At 62.5% G+C, this 16335-nt stretch overlaps 7 protein-coding genes across 7 annotated transcripts; 4 read left to right on the top strand and 3 right to left on the bottom strand.

Annotated features, from left to right (window-relative positions):
• Positions 1-315: 315 nt before the first annotated feature.
• COLE_04966 (uncharacterized protein) lies at positions 316-2789 on the bottom strand (the record flags this gene model as incomplete). The annotated part of the gene is made up of 7 exons (XM_065626376.1): positions 316-768; positions 813-1081; positions 1116-1821; positions 1861-2027; positions 2073-2126; positions 2165-2477; positions 2712-2789. The coding sequence occupies 7 exons, from the start codon at positions 2787-2789 to the stop codon at positions 316-318; spliced, it is 2040 nt and encodes a 679-aa protein (XP_065482317.1).
• Positions 2790-4059: 1270 nt separating this feature from the next.
• Positions 4060-6840, bottom strand: COLE_04965 (uncharacterized protein; the record flags this gene model as incomplete). The annotated part of the gene is made up of 3 exons (XM_018419300.2): positions 4060-6333; positions 6366-6545; positions 6580-6840. 3 exons carry the CDS (start codon positions 6838-6840, stop codon positions 4060-4062), a joined length of 2715 nt encoding a protein of 904 aa, XP_018278160.1.
• A 236-nt stretch (positions 6841-7076) lies between these two features.
• COLE_04964 (uncharacterized protein) lies at positions 7077-8415 on the top strand (the record flags this gene model as incomplete). The annotated part of the gene is made up of 5 exons (XM_018423436.2): positions 7077-7512; positions 7552-7829; positions 7863-8003; positions 8036-8174; positions 8207-8415. 5 exons carry the CDS (start codon positions 7077-7079, stop codon positions 8413-8415), a joined length of 1203 nt encoding a protein of 400 aa, XP_018278159.1.
• Positions 8416-9070: 655 nt separating this feature from the next.
• Positions 9071-9587, top strand: COLE_04963 (uncharacterized protein; the record flags this gene model as incomplete). Its single annotated transcript, XM_018420408.1, has 2 exons — positions 9071-9454; positions 9495-9587. The coding sequence occupies 2 exons, from the start codon at positions 9071-9073 to the stop codon at positions 9585-9587; spliced, it is 477 nt and encodes a 158-aa protein (XP_018278158.1).
• Positions 9588-9672: 85 nt separating this feature from the next.
• Positions 9673-10060, bottom strand: COLE_04962 (uncharacterized protein; the record flags this gene model as incomplete). Its single annotated transcript, XM_018423435.2, has 2 exons — positions 9673-9993; positions 10028-10060. 2 exons carry the CDS (start codon positions 10058-10060, stop codon positions 9673-9675), a joined length of 354 nt encoding a protein of 117 aa, XP_018278157.2.
• Positions 10061-12255: 2195 nt separating this feature from the next.
• COLE_04961 (uncharacterized protein) lies at positions 12256-14350 on the top strand (the record flags this gene model as incomplete). Its single annotated transcript, XM_018426733.2, has 7 exons — positions 12256-12436; positions 12468-12799; positions 12832-12971; positions 13008-13101; positions 13133-13240; positions 13273-13475; positions 13507-14350. The coding sequence occupies 7 exons, from the start codon at positions 12256-12258 to the stop codon at positions 14348-14350; spliced, it is 1902 nt and encodes a 633-aa protein (XP_018278156.1).
• Positions 14351-14732: 382 nt separating this feature from the next.
• On the top strand, positions 14733-16213 carry COLE_04960 (uncharacterized protein; the record flags this gene model as incomplete). Its single annotated transcript, XM_018421411.2, has 6 exons — positions 14733-14969; positions 15090-15271; positions 15308-15779; positions 15812-15832; positions 15866-15988; positions 16022-16213. 6 exons carry the CDS (start codon positions 14733-14735, stop codon positions 16211-16213), a joined length of 1227 nt encoding a protein of 408 aa, XP_018278155.1.
• Positions 16214-16335: the final 122 nt, after the last annotated feature.

Raw genomic sequence — 16335 nt, 5'->3', positions numbered from 1 at the left:
TGAAGGACGGCTATGGGTGGGAGGCATGGGAGGACGTACGAGTGGGAATCACGGGGCCACATCGCTCCGCCCGGAAAGACGGGTCGTTCCTGGCGCTGAGATCGCCGTACGTGCTGCTGCCAAGCAACCAGGCGGCCCGCTTGCCGCTGGCGTGAGAGACGAACAAAGGGTGGGCCCGAGCTTCTTCCGCGATCCGGGGATGACGAGTGACCGGCGGAAGGGCCGGTGCCTCCAGCAGACGGCTGTGGACGGCGGTCGAGTTGTTGTGGGCGATCAGTACAGAGTCAAGCGGTGTGGACGTCCGATAGTGGGGATCTACATGATGATCTGCGGTATGCCCACCAGCGTTCCGGAAGCTCGACTGTTAGGGCATGATGAAGCGCACGACGACCCGAGCTTTTCGGATGCTGGCTTGGCATTGGCTGTGGAAGGAGTGATGTGCGGCCTTGGTATGCGGTGTGAGGGCAAGACTTGACTGGACACTCGGAGCCGACTAGAGCGCCTTGGGGATGGCATGGAGGACACGCGCCGCCGCCCCAGACAATGACAACCTTGATGCATCGCGGAGGCGACATGACAACTACAGATCCGATGGGTATACTGAGTGAATGCGAGTGGCTTAGTGGACGATGTCCTCTGGACGTCAGCTCCTGCCTCGCATCTTTCCGTCGAGTTCTTCCTCTGTCTGCACTTACCCCAGTTGCGTCCCTTGGTCTTGTGAACAACCTCATCCGTGACCTCCTTCTTGGAGAAATAACCGGCTTGGATCTGATGTGAGCATTACTGGCGTAGATTGTTTCTGGGTCGCTCACCTTGGCGTCAATCTCGACGCGTCCATCCGCGGGAATGAGCTCGTCGGGGATCTCGTACCGGTTCTGCACCGTAATGCCCGACTTGATGATCGCATCGTACTTCATGTTGCTCATACTGATGAGGTTGGTAATGTGCTTGATGCCGAGCCAGTGCAGCACGTCTGGCATGAGCGCCTGGTGCCGCGCGTCCTTGACACCCGCGACGGCCGACGTGTTGTTGAAGTACTCGGCTGCACTGTCGCCACCGCGTTTGCGGCGGTTGTACACCACTGATGTCAGCGAAGTTGTGCGGCGCGTACTCACTGTACTTGACCACCTCGCCCAGGGCGCGACCTTCCTTTTGGAAGTAGACGACGACACCAACACCGCCGCGCTGAGCACACTTGATCGCCTCCGAGATACCGAAGATAAGGTAGGGGCGGCACGTGCAGATGTCCGAGCCGAAGACATCAGAGCCCGAGCACGAGTCGTGGGGACGGCACGTCACCTCGGTGTTGGGGTCACTGAGCTTGGCCGGGTCACCCATAATGTACACGGTCATGCCGCCAATTGGGGGAAGGAAGATCTTGATGTCCGGACGCGTGAGGAGCTCGGGGTACATGCCACCGGTGTCCTCGAAGAGGGCGCGGCGGAGGGTACTCTCATCAATGCCAAGGCGTTCGGCCACACCAGGGAGGTACCAGACGGGGTCGACGGCGGCCTTGAAGGTGTTGACCTCAACACCCTGGTCGACACCAGGGAAGGAAGGGAGCTCTGGACTCTTGATCACGATGTCGCCGTCGATGGGGAACTCGCCCTTGCGCGCGAGCACGTCCAGCTCCTCGATCTTGATGTGCGCCTTGGTCTGGGAAATCGTCGGGCGCACGTCCAGTCCCTCGCCATACTCCTTCCCCCAGATCTCCTGTACCATGGCGCCCCATGGGTCAAACGAGACGATCTTCCAGTCGCGCTCGTTACCGCCCTTCCCATCCCCAAACCAGCCAGGCTGCGGGGAGAGGACGAACGGAGGCTGCGTAAGCTGCTGCATCCTACCACTGCCGTGACTCACATGCGTGTTGCGCAGATCGGGGCGCCAGCTGGGAGAGAGCTGACCCATGGCGATCGACAGTGCACGGTAGATAGAGTAACTACCGGCGTGCGCGCCGATCGAATTACGCATGAGGAGATTCTTGGCGATACGCGAGCAGACGACGGGGCCGCGGTCAAGGGGCGAGGCTGGGGTGAGCAACTCGGTGTAAGGTGGTGTGTGAGGTGACTTACGACCAGCACCCCAGTTGATAGGAACGGGATTGATACCAGCCTGGCCTGGGTAGGCTACCGTTAGTTTACACTGCTCCAAGCGGTCGACGCACTCGTCAGAACCACACGCGATGGGTACAGGCCCTTCTTCTTTTCTGCCTTCTCCTCGACCTCTGCCTTATTCTCGCTCTTCCCATTCAGGGCGGTGAGTGACAGCGAGGTGCTGGCCGTCGGCGACGTGCCAAACACGCTGCTGGGGGTGGGCGAGGCGAGTGGCGCCACCACGGGGGGTGGCGATGCAGTACTCCGCGACGCAGAGCGGTACGCGCGAATTCCGCCGCCGAGAGGCGCGTTGATCCCCGCGGGACCGCACGGGATCTCCTCGACTCCGGGTGTGCCAGGGGCGCGGGAGGTGAGGGCGGCGACCTGTGGTCAGAGGGCGTTTGTTTGTGTGGGCTATGTCGGTGCTGCACAAGATACTAGGACTCCGCGTCGCCGGGGAAGGTCCAAGCTCATCTCTGGGCGGTGATGTGTAGTGATCCCCAGATCTACTGGATTCACGGGCCACGTCGCCGCCGGTGAGTCACCGCTGTCGTCGCCTCCGTTGTCGCCTCCGCACGACACATCCTTCCTCCCGTCCTCTCGAGGCCCACGACATACCTGCTCAGCTAGCGCCTCCTGCTTTGCATTAAGCTTCTGGAGCAGCTCGAGGACCTGGGACAGCTGCTGGTCCGACATGGTGAATGGGTGGCAAATGCGATGCGATAAGGTGGGGGGGGGGGGGGGGGATGAGGTGGGCAGGAGTGTGATCGGACTAGAAGATGAGAGAGAGAGAGAGAGAAAAAGAAAGAGAGAAGGAGAGGAAAAGGATACGAGGAGAGTGGAGATGAGTGAGTAGAACAAGATGAAGGATGAGGATGAGGAGCGACGTGACTGCTAGAGTTGTGGGGGAAGGTGCTGTTATCTCGGTACAGGAACGCTCGGGTCCCTCGTCCCGTGACGTCGCCTCGGCCATCCCCGTCCTAGCCGTCCTCCGTCTCCGCATATCGCACGTGTCGCGCCCAGCCCACATGCATGCTATCGCCTATCAGAACCTATCCGCAATTCCCGCAACACGCACTTCCCACTCGCCCACCTCGAGCCGCACCCGCTCGCCCACGCGCAGCCCGCCCCCCAGTGCGCGGATCGAGGGAATAGCGCCAGCCGCGCCGAACTCGTACTTCCGCACCCACCCGTTCTCATTATCGTCGCGGTACGCCGCGAAGGCGCCGTCTTCGTCGCGGGCTACACCGAGCGCCCATCGCCCGAAGTGGGCGACGAATGCGCGCGGCCCCGCCGCGTCCGCGTCCGCTGTGCTCTCGTGGGAGCCGTAGACGCCGTCCACGCGTTCCAAGACGGCATAGGGCCCGCTGGCAGCGAAGCGGCGCCAGATTTCCGCATACGCTTCGTGGCGCTCCGTCGCGGGGTTGTACATTCTCCCGGTTTCGCGCACGTCCGTCGCGTTCAAGACTGCAAAGGCGCCAGGCGAAGCGGGGGTGGGCGGCGGCCGGCGCGAGTCCAGCAGGTGCGTCCATACCAGGCGCGGGGTGGCTGGCGTCAGCTATACAGTGGAGGGATATGGCAGCCACGAGGGCTGGAACGTACCCTCCGTATGGCCCTCGCCATGGCTGATCACGCCGACGCTCGCCCACTCGATCTCGCCGGCTTGTGGGCCGCACGTGAATACCCGCAGGTCGAGGGCGATGCCGTCAAGCGTAAGCACGAGCGTGTCTGTGTCCTCGGACGGCGGGCGGTCGCCCCATGCAATGCTGAGACGTGTCGAGGCTCGCACAGGGGGTACGGCGTCCATCTTGAGACATGCATGCATCAGCAGTGCTGAAACGCATATATGTGTGGTGGCAGGCTGTCGGGTTAAGCGCCGGCGCTTAAGTATCCGGCGGTTAGACCCTGGCAGATAAGACGTCCATACAAGCAATGATTATGCTCTATGATACCGCAAGTTACAGAACTACGCACGCCCATACTTGCCCACCCAGAATGAGGGTGGGAGTTCGCCCACAAAGTCAGCGTACGGGCGCTCGGCGAGCACGATCTCGCCGTCGCCGAGCCAGTCTGCGCCCACAACAGCGCGGAAGCGATCCGTGGCGACCTTGACAAAGTCGGGGTCGTTGGCCGCGCTGGGCGTCTTGAGGACGCGGGAGAGGAGCATGTTCGGGGATGCGGGCGAGGGAAGGCTGCTCGGCGACGACGCCTCGAGCGCCTCGCGGGCTTCGCGCGCCCGCTTCTTCTTCAAGCTGCGCGAGCTCAGCGGCGTATCCGGCTCGCTGGGCGTCGCGCTCCCGCCGCGGATCTTGGTGTTTGCGACCAAGTCCAGGTCGAGGCGCACGGATGCGAGCCAATCGTTGCTCCAGATAATGAGGCGGGCGGCGCGGGGAGAGACGCGGCTCGGCTCCCAGGCAGCGCCGTGCGCGGCCGAGTGCAGGCCGCGCATGGTGTGGTTCAGCGACGAGAGCTGCTGGCTTGGTGGGAGGAGGCGGCGCGCGTCGAGGTGGAAGAACTGCAGCGCGTTGCCGGCGTGCACCAGTGCCAAGAGGGGGTGCGTGGGCGTGAACGCGATCGAGGCGGGCGGGGCGGAGAAAGACGGCAGCAGCGCGTGAAGCTGCAACGTGTCGAGGTTGAAAACCGTCACCTTGCCATCAAGGTCGGACGTTGCGAGCCACTGCGCATCGTCTGACGCCGTGAGAGCGGTGATCCACGCCGCAGGGCCCTTGGCGGGCGTCTCCTCGTCGCTCTCCATCTCTACGTCGTCGTCGACGGGCGCAGACTTGCGCGGCCGCGCCTTGCCGTTCTTGATAGAGCGGCCCCCCACGAGGGTGTGCTGCGGTGCGAAGGAGCGCACGACTTCCACGCCCTCCTCGTCGAGCTCAAGCACAACAGTATGCGCGCTGGCGGCGAGCGCCATGATCAAGCGGCGCGAGTCAGGCGTGAAGAGAAGGGCGGACGATCCGCAACCCTTCTGCATGAGACCCAGCTCAGCCAGCTCGGGCGCCGAAGCCAGATCCGAGACAAAGTCGCGCACCCTCACAGGCCGCAGTGTTGTGCCGACCACCACGAGACGGAACAGCTTGGTCTCGTAAAGGTCGGATACGGCGAGCCATTGGCCGTCCTGGCTCACTGCGTGGGAGATGAGGTTGGTGCGCAGGCGGAGATCCATCTCGAGGGCCTTCTCCCACCCGCGCTCGTCGTCGAGGATACGCCAAACGCCCACGCTGCGGTCCTTGCGCCCAGCAACTAACCGGGCGCTACGAGCGACCGCAATGTGCTGCGCGCCGCGCTGACCGCCGAACATTGATAGCCTTCGAGGGAATGCGTCCTCGAAGACGATGTGCTTGTTGCCCTGCCCGCCCTTCTCCTTGCCGAGCGGGTTACGGAGGCGCTGAGCGAGAAGGTCTGGTGCCGCAGCAGGTGTGAGGGTGGGGGCCATGTCCCAACCGCCGGAGGCGAGAATGGACGCAAGGTTGGGGTTGAGGGGAGGAGGGCGAAGTGGGCTGTCAGCAGCCAGCGGGAGGTACGGCGGGAAGACAGCGAGCGCGCGGACGTCGTGCGAGTGCAGGCGCTTCGTGGCGGTAAGAGCCCACTGCGACTTGCCGTTCCCCTGCGATACGGCAGAAAACTGGCAGACTTTCTGGTCAGGGCCAGAAGTGAACACGGTCCGGCCGCCCGGCCCGACAGTGAGGCACATGCCGTCGGCCTTGTGTGGCCGGAACGACTGGCGCTGCGCCATCGTCGCTGGGTCCCAAAAAGCGACAGTACCGAGCGAGTCGGACGTGACGAACGTCCCGTCCGGAAGTACGCCGACACCCCACACAACTGTGCCCTTGTGGCTACCCTTCTTGCCCTTCGCAATTTTCTCGACAACGGCGCGCCCCTTGATCTGCACGCGTCCACCGCCTCCGCCGCCCGATGGCAGCTCCCACCTCCGGAAGGACGAGTCGGAGTTGCCTGTGATAAGGTAGGTGTCGCGCCACCTCCACTCGCCATTGTCCTCCACGAGCTTCGGAAGTCCCCAAGCGACCGAGACCGTGCGCGTCCTTGATGGCAGTGCGTCGGAGCGGAGGAGGTGGGAAGGGGCGGGCTCGAGCACGGTAACGCTCCCGGGAAGGAGCGGTGGGGGAATGGAGACGAAATGGAGCGAGGGCGAGTTGGTGGTGAGACACAGCAGCTGCTGTGTTGGGGAGGCGCTAAGGCTCCACAGTGGCGGCGAGGGGATAGGGTACGTTTGCTTCTGTCAGCTGAGACGGCACAGTGACTCACCAGCACCCTGCCGGTCTCGAGGCAGCGCTCCGTGAGCTCGGTGGACTCGGAGCCGGCGACGAACAGGCGGAGGTCTTCAATGCGCGGAACGGTGTAAGGCTTGGAGTGGAAGTTCTCCGGGTCACGGAGGACGAGCGCCATGACCGAGATAGTAGGGTGGGTGAGAGTCGGCGGAAGTGTCTGCGATCAGCGGATGCTATTGTGCTCGCCTCACCTTATACAGGACCCAGTTGCCTAGAGAGCCCTCCTCGGAAGGAGAGTACTGCCAGATCTCTACTTCGCCGTTCTCACGCGCGACGACGAGCGCGCCCAGCTCGGAGCGGTCGGTTGCATCGCGCGCCTTGCCCTTGACACTTGCTGGGTCGCGCGGGACGGGGAGGGGCTGGGGCGGGAAGGCGAGGGCGACGATGGGGGAGGGGGTATGGTCGAAGAAACGGATACGGTGCAGCGGCAGAGTCTGCGTTGGTGCAGGCATGGTGTCGAGCTCGCTGTCGAGTGTTGTGCGAGTTGTGACAGCTGGAGATGTCCACAACTGTGTGCAAGCAGTTCAGAAATTCCAAGCAGAGGAGTGATATATTTACTTCCGTTGCCCGCCAGGCGCGCCAGGGTGGCGAAATTCAACTCCACGTCAGGTCAACCTCCACCAGATGACGGCAGGTGACCGTGGTGAAGTTGAGCTCCTCCAACTTGGATGTTCCAGCTCCAACCAACATGCCCCCCGCGCCGACAACGGCGCATAAGCGTCCATGGCCATCATCGACACCCCCGGCGCTTCTCATTGCTGTGGTTGATCTGCATCCGCTAGCATGGTCGCTCCTCTCGAACCTGCAGCCAATACCTTCCTCTCCAAGCCATGAGAAGGAGAAGGCGCCCATCGCTCCGTTGACTCTCGGCGAGTTCGCGACCAACCTCATGGTATTTCTCAATGCGCATTTGGCCAGCCGGTGGGGTAACGAGGTTGTGGTGTACGGTGCGACAGCAGGCAAGGCTGTACTCCTTTACCCGCAACCTGGGGAGCCATCTACGCCGCAGCCCAACTTCTACCAGCCGTTCCAGATGCTGGACTCACGCTTCGAGGAGCAGCTCAAGGCGGTTTTTGCTGCCGAGGAGGAGCGGCTAGCTGAGGTTGAAGGGAAGGGGTTGAACGGTAAGTTGCTTTGGGTTACGGGGGATTAGCTAACTTCAGACCCACCAGCTCTGGTATCGGCGTTGACGAAGGCGCTGTGCTATATCAACCGCCTCCGCCCTCCCGAGGTGCACTCGACGGGGATGGCGATCGTTGACGACGGCAAAAGCTCGAATCCTGAGCAACCGGAGTCCCGTATCCTCGTGCTAAATGCGACACCGGGTGGCGCTGAGGATGAGGCTGCGCTGAACGGCAAGACGGCCAAGGCGTCCGGCGGGAGCGGCGGGCAGCGCGGTTACGTCGGCCTAATGAACTGTGTCTTTGCGGCGCAGAAGGCGGTGGGGTAAACTGCCTACCAGAGCTGACCGCAGCACATCCCCATCGACGTCCTCACCCTCCCGCCGGAGAGCACCAAGACATCACCGCCCATCTTCCTGCAGCAGGCGGCCCACCTTACAGGTGGCATCTACTGGCGGTGGAACGGGCGCGGCGGGATCTTGCAGTACCTTCACGTGAGTCGCGTGCGAGCTCAGTCTGACCGCAGTCGCTATACCTTCCCCCGCCCTCGCTGCGGAAGCGGCCGTTCACCCAGCCGCCGCAGGACGCTGTCGACTTCCGCGCCGTGTGTTTCTGCCACCAGGATGTCGTCGATGTTGGTTTTGTGTGCAGCGTGTGTCTGAGCAGTGCGTCCGCTATGTTGCAGCGCTGATGGCAGTCTTCTGCCAGCCCAAGCCTGTGTGCCCGATGTGCAAGACCAAGTTTCCGCGCAACGCGTGGGGGACGCTCAAGGAGCTGGCGGCGAATGTGGAGCCAATCCCTCTGCCCAATACCGTGCCGGCGCCCTTACAGAAGAAGCAGCGGCCGGCCACGAACGGGGCGTCGAACGGGCCTCCCCCCGGCGCCGAGGTGATCGAGATTCTCTAGACTGTATACTAGATGTATGTGTAGCCGACATTGTAGGCGGGGTTCGTCCTCGCCTCCTTCCCACTGCCACCAAATGGCCACAGCCCTGCTCTGTATTGCTCGTATTGTGCTGCACGATGAAACGTAAACGTTTGTGCGGAAGGCTGGGCCAGCCACGTGGCGCCGTGGGCCACTCAGCGTGCCTTGCCGCCCTCGGCTTTGCTGGCCGCTGGCCACTGCGCCGATATTTTGAGATGGACCGTCGGCCTACCAGGCTCAGCATCATCGTCATCGCCTCGTCTTGGAATCGCCACTTGCAACAGCCACGGGTTATAACAGCTGAACAGAGGAGGAGATTGCTCTATCCCAGCCGTCACTCGACACACTACACTACACCACACTCTCACTCGCCACCCCTTCCTTCCTCATGCTCGGACTCCGCACTGCGCGCGTCGCCGCGCTCCGCGGCCTTCGGCCCGCGCGCCCTACCGCCCGCCCCCCCGCGCGCGCATACACGCCCCTCGCGCCGCGCCCGCGCCTCCCCACGCGCCTCGGGCGCCGCTTCAACTCGTCCCACCCGAACCCACACACCGCCGAGCAAGCGGCGCACCCCCCCAAATCCGCGTACCAGCGCTTCAAAGAGCTGACGAAGACGTACGGGTCCTACGCCGTGATCATGTATCTCGCGCTCTCGGCCGTGGACTTCAGCGTGGCGTTCGCGCTCGTGCACGCCGTCGGCGTCGAGCGCGTCGAGCCGTACACGCACCGCCTGGTGGCGTGGTACCGGGAGCTGCGGCACGGGGCGGCGGGCGCCGCGGCGCTGGAGCGCGCGGACGCGGCGCGCAAGGCGGCGGACGAGGCCGAGGCGGCCGCGGAAGAGGCTATTGCGGGCGAAAAGGGAGGGGAGAAGCGGTGGTGGAACAATAAGGCGTTGTGGGCTGAGGTCGCGCTCGCGTACTCGATCCACAAGGTCGGGTTTATGCCGGTGCGCGCGGGGCTGACGGTGGCGTGGACGCCCAAGGTTGTCAATTGGTTGCGGGCGCGCGGGTGGATCGGCACGGTGAGAGCATGAGAGAGGGAGAAGGACATGCTGATGCCAGGCCGGGGCGAAGCGGGCTATGCAGCAGGGCCAGGACCGGATGCGCGGCGCCATCCAGCAGGCGAAGAACGCGGCCAAGGACGCGACGCGCTAGCCACTGCCGGGCACATAGATGTAGTATACAACCGTAAGCCGCGGCACTCTGGTGCCGCGAACCCGATTACATGGTCCGACTAGAACTAGAGAATCACACAGTCCTTCTTCTTCTTCTTCTTTTCCTTGGGGTCGAGGGTGAGGTTGCGGTCGTGCGGCGTGAGCACGGCGCGGATCGCCTCGTCGAACACGCTCTTGAGCCCCTTCTGCGTCTTGCTCGACGCTTCGACGTAACGCACCGCCCCGATTTCCTTGGCCAGCTGCAGGCCCGCCGCGAAGCTGATTGGCGCAAACCGCCGCTCCTTGAGCCGCTGCACGCTCACGGGGTCGTCGCGGAGGTCGAGCTTGGTGCCGACCAGGATCATCGGGACGCCAGGCGCGTGGTGCCGCACTTCTGGGACCCATTTCTTCTGTCAGCTGCGTGTGGGAGGGCAAACTCACCGTTTTAACATTTTCGAAGCTCGGTGGACTCATCACTGAAAAGCACACCAAAAAGACGTCGGTTTGGGGATATGACAAAGGGCGCAGGCGGCTGGGTGTAAGTGACACGGCGCAAAGGGGTTGCACCTCACACCACGCGCACTCACTCGTAGTCTTCCTGCCCCGCTGTGTCCCACAACCCGAGCGAGATCGGTCGCCCATCCACAAGCACTGATGCCGAGTAGTTATCAAAGACCTGTGGTTAGTGTTCGGCCAGTGGCGGGGACAAGCGGCGCTGATCGCGCCGGAGAGGAAGCACCGACGCATTCCTTCTCCCATCGAAGCACTTTGGAAAGCGTTCACTCCGTTCCGATCACTCCTCCCCGCTCTGCATTATGAACGCACTGTGGGCACATATCTGTTGTCAGCATGCAATTGCGCGTGGCTCGGCAGTGCACTCACTCCCCCGGGAACGAGTTTGTTGTGTACGAGATGAGCAAACATGTCTGTGGTTAGTGGCCAAACAAACACAGGCCGCCGGGGTCGGCAGCTCGCTGCCTGTTGCGTGCGGGGTGACGCACCTTGCCGACTGCTCCGTCACCGACAACCACACCTACAGTCAGCCCTGTCAACCTGCCCACGATAAGGTTGTCACGCGGCGTGAAGCCGTGCGCCAGCGCTGTGTGTCTAATGACCAAATGTCCTACTAGTGCGCAAACTTGTACACAAGCTCGCAGCATTCCACACCGCTGCACCTCACTACGGCGCACGCTCTCGCCCAACGTACATTTGAGTGAATGGATGTTGTGGTTCATCCCTGCCCGTGCGCGTTATGGGTATTGGAGGGTGGGACCAGGTCGAGCGAGGAACGTCCGAGCGTGGAGGGGCGAGAAAGTGTGAGGGTGGGGGAAAGAGGGCGGGCAGGTGACGGCGCGACGGAGGCGGGAGGCGGGCAGGGTCAAGATGAAAGAGAGGGAGGGCAGTGTGGTGAGGCGACGAGGCGAAGGGATAAGAGACGGAGTGAACGGAGTGGACGGAGTGGGAGTGGTTGTTGTCATAAACAGCAATGTCGCGAGGTGGTTGCTGCCGGTTACCGCGCATTTGTTGGCTGCCGCATCTTGCTTGGCCCCTCGCTCCCCCCGCCGCCGCCCGACCGCCCCCGCACCTTGAAACGATCAAGCTGTTGCCATGCAGTAATGTTGCCATGGCTCCGTCTCAGCCCTAGCAGCAGCCCTCCGGCGTCTCCCACTCCAGCTCCCTGCTGGCATTGCCTCTGAGGTCATGAGCGCATGATCCCATGATGCCACGACCACGACTTGACCGGGTTCCTCAATCTTGTGAGGATTTGGCGGCCCGACGTTCCCTTCCCCCACTTTCCCTTCCCCTTGCTTGTTTGGGCTTTGCCCTGGGTAATCCTGCCCCAACGGGTAAATCGCCGAAACCCCGCCCTCTTAGCTCAATCTCTAATCATTCCTAATGTACAATAATAATCATCAACCAACTCGTTTCACCTTGACTTGACCATCACGTGCAGCTCTCAAACAGCTCGCGATCAACTCGACGCGTCAACCTTTCCACATCTCATCTCATGTCTTCTTCTCTCTCATTCAAACCTTTTGCCATCTCTTTGAAATATTACCTCTCGCCCGGCGCAGCCCGTTTCCCAAGCGCCCCGCGCCAACTCTGACCCATCCCTGGAGCGCGGAATGCCAGTTGAGGCTGACCGCGTATGCTTTCTCGTCATGCCGATCCACCCTGACAAGCTCATCTAGCCAACTCACCATCCACTAACACGTTCTGTTGCGTCTGACGCGTCAGCCATGTTCACAACACTGTCAACGTTGTCAACGACTGGCTTGTCTGCGACTAGGAGTGTCGTCGCAGTCCCATCACTGATGCCACGAATGACAACCCCACCATGGTCATCTTCCCGCCATCACAATGGAGGGACCGTGCGCTCGTGACATTACAATCTGACGCCCCCCAATCTCGACCGAGCCCGCTCGCACCGCGCTTGGATCTGGCGACAACCCTCAGCCCTAAACATTGACAAACATTGCTCACGACAAGCTCTCAACTCAGGCTTTCTCCGGTCTCCCTTCGCAAAGTTTCGTTGCTTACAACATAGAGACTCTCCTCGTCGTAAAAGCTCTCTCTCTCGTTCGTACGAGATCAATCACGGTGATCACCTCGTAGTGGCTTGGCTTGCGCCCACTTGAACAAGCACAACTAAGGCCGCACTCTCCGCCATGTTCCTCCCAATGCTCCTCTCCCCACTCCTACTCTACTTGCTGCCCGTCACGGCAGCAACCGACGACAAAGAACGTCTCGGCGCACTCCAAGCCACCCTCCCCCTCCGCTACTTCAATGGCCTAACTCTGGTCAACCCCGGCCTGGGCACGCCACCCCAAAACCTCCCGCTCGTCCTCTGTGCGTGATATCCCGGATGAGCTAACGACAGCGCCCGACGTAGGCCATCTCTCGATCGTCGGCCACTGCGGCACCTGCATCCATCGCGGGGGCGAGTACGACGTTGCTTCCTCGTCCACCGCCCGCGTACAAGACGACAGCTCATTCAACCTCACTCTTCCCGGCCGCGACGGTGATCCCGGTGATTCTCTGGCCTTGAGCGGCATGATTGTCAATGACCGGGTTCATGCCGACGGCCGTCCCCTCGAGCTGCCCGAGGGCGTGTGCAGCATCCACAAGATCATGTCTATCGTGAACACTACAAACGACCCCGCGGCATTGCCCGAGGGTTCGAGCGGGTACTGGGGTCTGGGTATCGACGAGGTGGGTTCCTGTCTCGACGGAGCTGACGGCTGTCCGACCTCAATGGCTCGCTCATTCCCTCTGCCTGTCCGCCCAACGGATCCGTAACCGTCGGCTTCGATCTAAAAAATAGCACCCCTGCCGGCGAGATGCACTGGGGCGGCCCGCCCCCCGACGCCTACGTGGGGCGCTTGTAAGCACATCCTCACCCCACAGAAGCTGACAACAGCAACTGGCTCCCCACATCGGAGGCAAACTGGGCCGTCGGTATCGAAGGCTTCCGAGTAAATCGCACAAAGATTAACGCCCCAAAGTCCTCCTACGTACGCTTCGCCCCGTCAAAGCTAACTCCAGGCCATCCTAGACCCAGGCCTGGATGGAATTTACGTCCCTAGCGCCATTGCGGAGCAAGTATACGGCGCACTCGGCGGAAAGCGCGACCATCTTCTCACGAACCGCTGGGTACGATTCTTGCGGGATCCGTGCTGATGCAGAATGTTCCATGCAACGCCTCGGCAGAGATCAAGGTCGTGCTCGGGGGCATCCCCTACGTTCTTGCGACCAGCTCGCTCATCGTCCCGCGCGACAGCCAGGGCTGGACGTGCTGGGGCTCGATGATGTCGTGGGCAAACGCATCTCTCCCGGAGACACACGGCGAGATCCGCCTCGGCGCACCCTTCCTTTCCGGAGTCTACATGTGCGCTTCCTTTCTTCCCGGCTAACCCCAGGGCGCTCTACTACCCCTGCTCTTCGGAGAAGCGCTACGTCGGCCTTGCCGCCAAGCCCGGCTCAGCGAACCCGTCGGACCCCTTCGTCCTCCCCAAGCCCGACCTCCGCGTCGTCGGCATCGTTCTAGGTGTTCTCCTCCCTCTTCTCCTCCTGCTTCTCGGTCTGTGTTTCCTCAAGAACCGCTGTTCGCCGCTGGGACTTCGTCAACGCTTCGAATACAACCAAGCCATGCAAGCCGAGGCGCAAGCGCACGCGCATGAGACGGCGACATCCAGCGCTAGTCACTCCAGCTCATCTTCGAGTCCCACCCGGCCCATGGCTGCGCTCCCAATCGTACCGGCTCCAGTTGTTCCCCCAGCCCCGTTATATTCCGTACCCGCCCCCGCCCCCGCTCCCATGCCGCTTCCCGTCTGCCCTCCCCCGGTCCCCTGCAAGACCGTCGCCATGTGCCCTCCGCCCTGTCCACCCCCCGTCTGCCCGCCCCCCGTCTGTCCCCCACCCGTCTGCACCTCCGTGCCCGTAACCTACGGCTTCTACACGCAATACTCGCTGCCCATCGCGCCCGTGGCTCCCATCGCCCCCGTCGTGCCGCTCATGCCCCTCCACTCGGCCCAGCCGTGGATGCACACTATCGTGTCGCAACACACAGGCGGCGCCGACTGCCTTGCGCACGAAACGCTTGGCGAAGCATGGCTCCGCCGCCGCAGATCAAGGTCGCGCTCGTGCGACCGGGAGCGGCTGTGCGAGCTTGAGTGCGAGGAGGGTGGGAAGAGCAAGCGGCGAGGCCGACGGCACAGGCGAAAGCACTCGTCGACGAGTTCGAGCTCTTCGTCTTCGGGCTAGCTATGGGGTCACGTAACAGAATATGAGCGGAAAGCAAAGTCGAGAGGATTTCGAGAAAGGACGGACTCATTCTGAGAAGCTGACCTCGTCCAGCCAGGCTGAAACGATGTCTGCTTTGAGCCCAGTTTTAGACCTAATCATGCATGACCTATCCAGCAGCCTTGCAGACCACGCCAAGTCCGTCTTTCTGTGCGACGACAAACAGCGCCCTGTCAACATTATTGTGTGTCAGGACGCGGCAGGACGATGACGCCGACATTCCCTTCCATATGCCAGGCACGTTGCGGAATTGCCACCAAGGGCCGCATTCCCCACACTCCGTCATCAACAACGTGCTCCTCTTCCTCTTCCTCGTTCTCCACCTCCCACTCCCCCGACCCCGATGGCCGACGAGACCACGCCCCTTCTCTCCCGCCGCCGCCGCGCGCCCCCCTTTTACGCGTATCCCGCCATCGTCGCCGGCCTCCTCCTGCTCTTCCTCCTCGCAGCCGTCGCGAGCGGATACAACCTCACCGGCGACGAGGACACGTGGGTGTCCAATCTCGGCGCGTACGCACCCTTCGTGTCCCTCCGCGTCTCTGGGCTGCCGACGGGATGTAGGATTGACCAGGTGACGGTGGTGAGTTCAGCGATTCAGAGGTCCCGCGATGCCCCTTGGCCGCTGCGCCCCCCCCCCCCCCCCCCCCCCCCTTCACCTTCCTTGCCCGCTCCCGGCGCCCACTTGCCCCGCTCACCACAGTTGCACCGCCATACCGGCCGCTATCCTACACCCGGCGCGTCCGAACGCTTGCGGGCGACACTAGCCAAGCTCGCCAACGCGACGGTGCCCGCACACGCGAGCGGGGCCGCCTTCCTCCGGGCGGCCGACTTTGAGATGCACGGATGGGAGTTTGGCGAGCTCACCGATCCTGGGCGACGTGCGTGAGTGGAGTTTTTACCGAGACGCGCTGACAAGAGCGCGTGGGACAGCGGGAAAGACCTCCGCCGCCGCTACGATCTTCCCCCCTTCACCCGCTCTGCGGGCGGCTCGCGCGTGCTCGAGAGCGCGCGGCTCTTCCTCCAAGGCCTGCAGGGCGCAGATTACGACCCGAAGGCGTGGCCTGCGATCGACCTCGTGATTCCGGAGGGGGACGACGCAAACAACACGCTGTGCGTGCATAACTGTGCCGCGCAGCGCACTGGGTCTGCGGGTGTAGGCGAGCGCGCCGACGTGCTCCACCTTCTCGCACCGGCGAGCGCGCGGCTTTCCAAGCTCCTTAGCATTGATTTGGAGCCGGAAGATATACCCAACATTGCGGGAATGTGCGGATTCGACACCGCACGCACGGGGGGATGGAGCGCGTGGTGCCATCTCCTGCATCCTGATGAGTGGGAGGCGGTGGGGTATGTCGCCGAAGTTGAGCGGTGGTATGCTTTCGGAGGCGGGAGTGTGAGTTGATCGACTGACGGCGCTGACGGCAGCCATACTCACGGACCATGGGCGTGAGCAGCTTACCTGTATGGAGCTGATGGCAGGCCGGCTGGGTCAACGAGCTCATAGCGCGCCTCACGGACTCGCCTGTGAGCGATAACACGTGTACCAACCGTACGCTTGACGCAAACCCCAAGACCTTCCCTCTCGGAAAGCGCCTTTTCATTGTCCGTTCTAGTCTTAATGCCCACTGACCGCAGGACTTTACGCACGATAATGAGATGGTCGCGATTCAAGCCGCTTTGGGAATCAAGCGGCACCTCCCCACGAGCACTGACAAGGTGCCGGAGCGCCAGTGGGTGCTCTCCTCGCTTGTCCCATTCGGCGCGCGGTGGAGTTTTGAGCGCGTCGTGTGTGGCAAGGAGAGATATCTGCGCATGCTCGTCAAGTAAGCTTGGCCATCACGCTATCTGACAGCAGTGACCGCATTGGTCGCATTGAGCGCCCCGAATGTGGCGGCACGCTCTGTCCAGTTGACGCGTTTGTCAAGTCCCAGAAGGACTCGCGGGATCGG

Source organism: Cutaneotrichosporon oleaginosum (assembly GCF_008065305.1).
Source record: "Cutaneotrichosporon oleaginosum strain ATCC 20508 chromosome Unknown ATCC20508_contig04, whole genome shotgun sequence".
NCBI lineage: Eukaryota > Fungi > Basidiomycota > Tremellomycetes > Trichosporonales > Trichosporonaceae > Cutaneotrichosporon > Cutaneotrichosporon oleaginosum.
Note: the sequence above shows the minus strand (reverse complement) of the source record. Positions and strands in the feature narration are given on the sequence as shown.